The sequence below is a fragment of the Pyxicephalus adspersus genome, chromosome 4 (assembly GCF_032062135.1).
Source record: "Pyxicephalus adspersus chromosome 4, UCB_Pads_2.0, whole genome shotgun sequence".
Taxonomy (NCBI): Eukaryota; Metazoa; Chordata; class Amphibia; order Anura; family Pyxicephalidae; genus Pyxicephalus; species Pyxicephalus adspersus.
In genome coordinates, this window is record NC_092861.1 from 484531 (window position 1) to 491542 (window position 7012).

Here is a 7012-nt window from a genome sequence, read left to right on the forward strand (position 1 = left end):
CTGCTTGCCCCCGCCCTGGCCCCCTCCCCCCCTTGCCCTCGCTCGCTCTTTAGCTTGGCTCACTCAGTTTGGCAGTGTCTGGTGCTCTACAGATATGAAGTTTAAAGTTTTTACAACTTCTTGTAGTGTCCTTGAAGAAGCCTGATGGCGAAACGCGTTAGAGACAAAGTACAATATATATCTGTGTTTGTTTCCATTGTGTAAAGAATTTGGTAATAAATTAAAAAAAAAAGTTTCATATATATGCAATGGAATAAATATTGGTAAGTTACCAGTCCCATGAAATGAACCTAAGAACAAACTCTCAGCTATGGCAAAGCCAACGTCTATCCCATGGATGGCTGCCGCCTCGGGTGTAGCTTTGTCTTCAGCATATTCTGCTTAGACCAGGGATTGTGTGATTGTTTGTGGAGTAAAATGAATGAAAAAGTAAATGGGCCCTAACAAGTCCTGCAGCCTGGGGCAAAGGTCTCCATTATGGTGTTTGGGTTGGGTTGGTTCGGATGGCAGGTGTAATAGTCACCTCATGATACTGTTGTGTGAGCCGCCATGATGATTTATTCTGACACCGTTGTGTTTCTCTCTGCAGGGCCCTGAAATATCTCCACGACATTGCAGAAGAATGGTCGGCGTCGGGGAACACGTCTCCCTCCGTGCCAGAGAAGCCCAACCCCGAGCAGAAGACTGAACGGACGCCAAGGCCGCCTCAGTCAGGGAAGAAGAGGGGCAGGAAGAGGAAAGCCCATGATACGGATGATGATGACGCCGATGTGGACTTTGTGGTCACAGAAGAACTTCTGCGGGAGGAGGAGAGAGAGGAGATCGACAATGAATGTCTGAGTGATGAATCTGAAAACGACCCCCCGTCCTACAACATGAGCGTCTTTGCCTTTGGAGAGGTGAGTGGTCTTATCTGGCTATCCCACCCCATCCTACACCGGGGTTCTCAGAAACGTTATTAAGATGGCTGGTGATCCCTGTATAGTGACACAACTTTTCAGTAACCAACCAATAGCCGGGGGGGTTACTGAAAAGTGCAGGGTGGTGCTGCCAGCTAAAAAGGTCCGGGGAGCGTAGGGGAGGGTCCGGGAGCGGGCTAAATGAATGATGGAGGATTGGGAAATGACTTCTGCTAATGGCAAGGGACTGGGCCCAGGGATAGGGACAAATTGGAGATATATATATTAATGTATTTGGAGATGATACATGAACAGCTGTGACTAATATGCCATGACATAATATAACAATATACATAATATAAATATGTTGTGTTTAACATTGTAGAATAATGTGTATTATAATACCACCTATAGAATAATTCATTAATACCAACTATGAGCCCCAACCACTGAAGGGTAGGTCAGGTGGACCATAATATGGAGGATGAAATCGGAGTGTGTTCAGGCAGGGAAGAGGTGTACGTTTGGGGCAAAAAACGAGGTTTGGATAGGTATAAAGGAGCAAAAAGGCAAAAATAACCCACCCCCCTCACCCAGGCAATCAGAACTTACGAGAGGTAGGAGAATAATAACTTTGCATCTTGATTTTCCTACAAGCTTCACACTGCCATTAATTATTATTAAATCTATACATCTACTCAGATCCTTCTTAATAGACTCCCTGGTTCTACTTATTATATCCACAGCCCACAGTATATTAGTGTGGTGGTCAGTGGGAAGAATTCCTCTTACATTGCTGGACATTGGGAAGAATGTCACCCTTACAGATAGCCAAAAACGTCATTGGTGTCACTTATATATATATATATATGTATGTATGTATTTGAATTTCCCGCCCCGCCTCCGCCCGCACCGACGCATGTAGCGACGTCACCAGGAAACCCCGGAGATCGCCACTGCACACACTGGAAGAAGACCGAAGAGGGCAGACGTCTCTGGAGGAGCTGCGGGGACCGGGTAAGTATTTTTGTTTCAGTTGTAATCCAAAACAATATTGTATGACAATCAGATTGCACTGTAATGCATGTTTATACTTTTAGCTACCCCGACCTTGGTTCGGGGTAAATGATAGTAGCAAGTTTTCTTACCACGAACCAAGGTCGGGCTAACCGCCTGGGTGGTTAATACCAATTATGAGCCCCAACCACTGAAGGGTAGGTCAGGTGGACCATAATATGGAGGATGAAATCTGAGTGTGTTCAGGCAGGGAAGAGGTGTACGGTTGGGGCACCTGAGGTTTGGATAGGTATAAAGGAGCAGAAAGGCAAAAATAACCCCCCCCCCACCCAGGCAATCACAACTTAAGAGAGGTAGGAGAATATTAACTTTGCATCTTGATTTTCCTATTAAATCTATACATCTGCTCAGATCCTTCCTAATAGACTCCCTGATTCTACCTATTATATCCACAGATCACAGTATATTAGTCTGGTGGTCAGTGGGAAGAATTCCTCTTACATTGCTGGACATTGGGAAGAATGTCACCCTTACAGATAGCCAAAAACGTCATTGGTGTCACTTATAGTATTATGACGGCTCACATGAACGTACGTTACAGTCTGTACACAGAATATGATGGCTTGCATGGGTCCATGGATAAATTACAGGCTGCTCATGTGGTCGTACATTGGTCTGTATGACTTCCCATGTTGTCATATATTAGTCTGCACACAGGATATGATGGCTTGCATGGGTCCATGGATTCATTACATGCTGCTCATAGGAATTATGACCGCTCATGTGGTCGTACGTTACAGTCTGTACACAGGATATGATGGCTTGCATGGGTTCATGGATTCATTACAGGCTGCTCATGTGGTCGTACATTAGTTTGTATGACTTCCCATGTTGTCATATATTAGGCTGTACACAGGATATGATGGAAATATTGTTCACGGATTCATTCTGTACACAGAAAATGGACGTACATAACAAGTCATATTTATTAGTTTCTCTTCTTGTCAGGCCTCACATTTCAATCCTTTGTCTTCATGCAGGGTTTGCAGATGGCTAGACTTGGCCTCTTGGCAGCAGCTTTCTCCAGCGGCCATGTTGAAATTTACAGCCTACCTCATCCGGAATCGCTCCAAGCTCACCGAAAATCCCAGGTAAAAGGTAGGAAGCAATTGACCGCTCGTGCCGGTGTATTCCAGTGAGGCGGGTTATATCAGAATTGTGTGAGATGTAGATAGGTTGGTGCTGGATTGTAGTATTGTTTTGAGGTGGGGGGGTAGTCGGCTGTGTGCAGGTTTTAGCAGCTCCCCAACCGAACTTCCAGCCCAGGACTCCTTCCATGTGGGAGCTGTATAGGTCTCTGCCAGGGTTCTACTGACTAAGGACATAGCTTTCTCTCTGCTTTGGACACTATTTGGACACGACTCGGTCACACAGCACTTTCTGCCCGTGCAGGAAATAGGATTTCTCCTTTCTGTCCTTCAGTAACACTCGCCGGTCTTGTCCCACTTGTAATCAAACAGAGAAAGCAGCAGACTGGTGAGCTCATCATCAAGCTCCTCCTATCAGCTTGTTTCTCACATCTGATTGGATGATTGTGCTTCTTCTCCTTCCCCCTAATCTACCAGTGCCCAGCAAGTCAGGTGCTTGTATTTATTAAATGAAATAATGAATACAAAGCTTCATCTCTTATATCTGCATGGGGCTCACCTTTTAAATCCAGTGTGTCAACATATCGGCTTTTCAGGTTTGATGCCAATGGGGTTCAGTAAGTGAGGAGGGTAAATGCTAACGGTACATACTGCTATGGGGGTGGTCATCCTATTTGGGGTGACTCCATTGAAATGTTTGGTTTCTTGAGGTTTGAGTGTCAGCATTTAGAAGTGTCCTGTTTGGTTACTCATGTTTGTTCTAAGTTGTGATAATTGTATGTCGGGCAGTGTTCTTCCCCGGGCCCTTTTAGCCAGGCGCACCGCCCGTCACTTCTCAGCACTCTGTTGGGTCACAATACCGGGGCTGCCACCCGCCTACAATTTCCTCCCACCCTGCTAAAACTTTCTGGGTTAAACTCTCTTAGGGCAAAATAACAGCCACAAATCTTGTAAACTCTCCCAGCCTGCAGTAAAATCTCAATATATCAAAATTCATTGTGAGTGTTACCAATCAATAGGAAGGCGGCTCCCTGTGTACATGCTGAGCCCTCCCGGGTCTGGGTGTGTGAGATGAACAGACGAGGGCATATTCCAGATGTGGTGTGACCAATGCTTTGTACAGGATTATGTCTCCATCTCTGCATAGTGATTTTGTTTTTCAGGACCCCTTGGCAGAAAGTGTAGAACCCCCCCATGTTTTCCAGTTTCAGACGGTCCGGTCCTTGCTGTGTATGTGTTATTATTTTTTATAGCACCAACATATTACGCAGCACTGTACAAAGCCCATAGTCATGTGACTAGCTGTCCCTCAGAGGAGCTAACACTCTAATGTCCCTACCATAGTAATATGTCATTAATCCTAGATTGTAAGCTCTTCGGGGCAGGGTCCTCTCCTCCTGTGTCTGTATTAGTCTGTCATTTGCAACCCCTATTTAATGTACAGCGCCGCGTAATATGTTGGCGCTATATAAATCCTGTTTAATAATAATAACAATAATAATAATAATGTCTGAGGTCAGTTTTGAGGGGAAGCCATTAACCTAACTGCATGTTTTTGGAATGTGGGAGGAAACCGGAGTACCCGTAGGAATCCTAGACAAACACGGGGAGAACCTACAAACTCCATGCAGATAATGTCCTGGCTGAGATTCCAACCTGGGACCCAGTGCTGCAACCCAAAGTGCTACATATACAGGCTAATTATTCCTTTGTGTGTGGGGTCCCCTAACTCTTCAGTGAAAGGGTTAATATAGGGGTAATATATCAATGCATTAACCCCATCCAGCAGGTGGTGAACCTAAACCGATTGCTTCCTGGTGGCTCCTAACTTCCTTTATGCCAAAAATGGATCCAGATAGCACGTGGGATCAGATTAGGCAGACTTCGGAGTATGTAGACATCCGATTCCCTTTTCCTTGACGCCGGGATTGGACCATAGTTCATTCTCTTCATACACAGGCTGCCAAATGACACAAATTCTTTCATTTAAAAAATATTAAAACAAATCAAACTTATTATCTTCTGATAAAATATTCCCTGTAAATGTACAGCTGTCCAATCACATAATAGGATGTGAAGGCATTGTGCTGCCCCTAGGGGGCACCCTCACACCACCTATCAATGTGTGATTCTATGAATGGCTGAGCCATAGGTTATGGAGTCTCACAGAGGGGGATTCGTATCCCACGCCTTCCATATACAGTCCCTGCATTGGTATCTAGGCCCATATAACGGTCATTCTGCAATCCTACAGGCAGGGCACCTGGACCCAATAAGATAAGCATGTAATATGTCAGTAATATGTCTGTACAGCCCTATCTGAAGTCACCCGCTTGTACAATCACTATCTGTATGGCACATTGCTCATTTAGACAATTGATATGTGCTGAGGATTGGACATAGGTGCAGATAAAACAAAGGATTCTGGGTAATGCTCGGCCTATAAACTGCAGGACAATGAGATGTGCCCCCCCCCCCCTTCTGGGGTCAGTAGAGCGGTAAAGAGAACCCTCCCCACCCTCTGGGGCTATTGTCAGGAAACGTGTATTACCAGCTCTGTATTGTGAAATCTAATCACTATTACAGACTATCCAGATGGTTATTACATGGATGAGAGCCTCCGTCTCTCCATCGTCACATCTGCTGCTGTGTGCCGCCAGTCAGTGAAGGGTTAATATATGGGTAATATGACGATATGTTATCTATACATTACATTCAGGGATTCCTGGTCAGCAAAGGGTTAATATGAGGGTAAAACATTGATATGTTATCTATAGATTACATTCAGGGATTCCTGGTCAGTGAAGGGTTAATATCTGGGTAACACATCGATATGTTATCTATAGATTATATTCCGCTATTCTTGCTGCCCCCCATGCTGTGCTCCCCGATATTAGGGTGTTTGTGGGGGGGGGGGGGAGTATGGTAGTACGTTGTGTATTGCAGTGGGTGGAATAGAGTACGTTTGTAGTTCGCTGAGGCGTTTGGCCGTCTTTATTCTCCCGCTGTCTCGGCAGTGATTAATAGACTCCGCTTGGGAAGTCTGGTCTCTGGGGGGCAGTTAGTGGGGCAGAAAAATTGGTCATTAAAGATCCACTTATCTCCCATTACCTGCCAGCTGGGCCCTCCTGCCCCATCCTGGGACCCCACCCTGGGGTATTCTCATTCCCCCAGGACTGCCCCTCGCTGGTTGGGGTTTGTGTGGATGTACAATGGGACACCATGCATGTGGAGTGCCCACCATGGCTGGCAGTGCCAATCTCATCTCCGTGCCACCGATCGGAGTCCTTGGTATTTATGTGCCTCCATTGCCTGGGATCTGCCCCTGCTGCTCTTGTCCTGGGGAGTGTTTAGGTACAGTTATCTCCGTGGACATGATCCGTCATGGGAGGGGGGCACGGGACACCCCACAATCTCTTGTTTCGGAGTCTCTTCGCCTTTTATAGAGTCGGCCATTTATCATCCGGTGACAGCTCAATGATTGCAGCGCTCTGCTGCCTCTTATCTCTCCGCACACACACAGGAAGGACACAAATCTGTACATCATGTTCTGGATTTATGGGGGGGCTCTGAAGATCTGCCACTGTCTGGGTGCTAGGGGGGTGCATGAGATAAATTTGGGTAACAGAAGGCACTGAGGACGTTTTCCTGCAGAATGAGAATGAAGTTTCTGCTGCCGGGCTTTAGGATGAAATGTCCATGGAATTGTGTAGGGAATGTTTATCTACCTGTCGCCCCCTCACTGTACGGGGACCGCTCGTTGCCCCATCACTATACGGGGGCCAGGATCCTTTCTAGTGGTGACCCCCCAAGTCTGTAACATTCCATGCAGTGCTCACAACTTTTCCTGTATTAGCTGTTTGCTGTATCAATAGAAGGAAGCTGCCATGCAAAGTTTTGTACAGAGATGAAGCTACATACACATCTAACTATCTAGAGAGGGCCAGA

At 46.0% G+C, this 7012-nt stretch overlaps 1 protein-coding gene across 1 annotated transcript in view; it reads left to right on the forward strand.

Annotated features, from left to right (window-relative positions):
* The window catches only part of GTF3C2 (general transcription factor IIIC subunit 2), a 21768-nt gene that overhangs the window by 3807 nt on the left and 10949 nt on the right, over nt 1-7012 (forward strand). Inside the window, exons 4-5 of the mRNA XM_072408701.1 lie at nt 590-899; nt 2957-3111. Coding sequence (XP_072264802.1) covers nt 590-899; nt 2957-3111 — 465 coding nt within the window. The remainder of the gene's footprint in view (nt 1-589; nt 900-2956; nt 3112-7012) is intronic.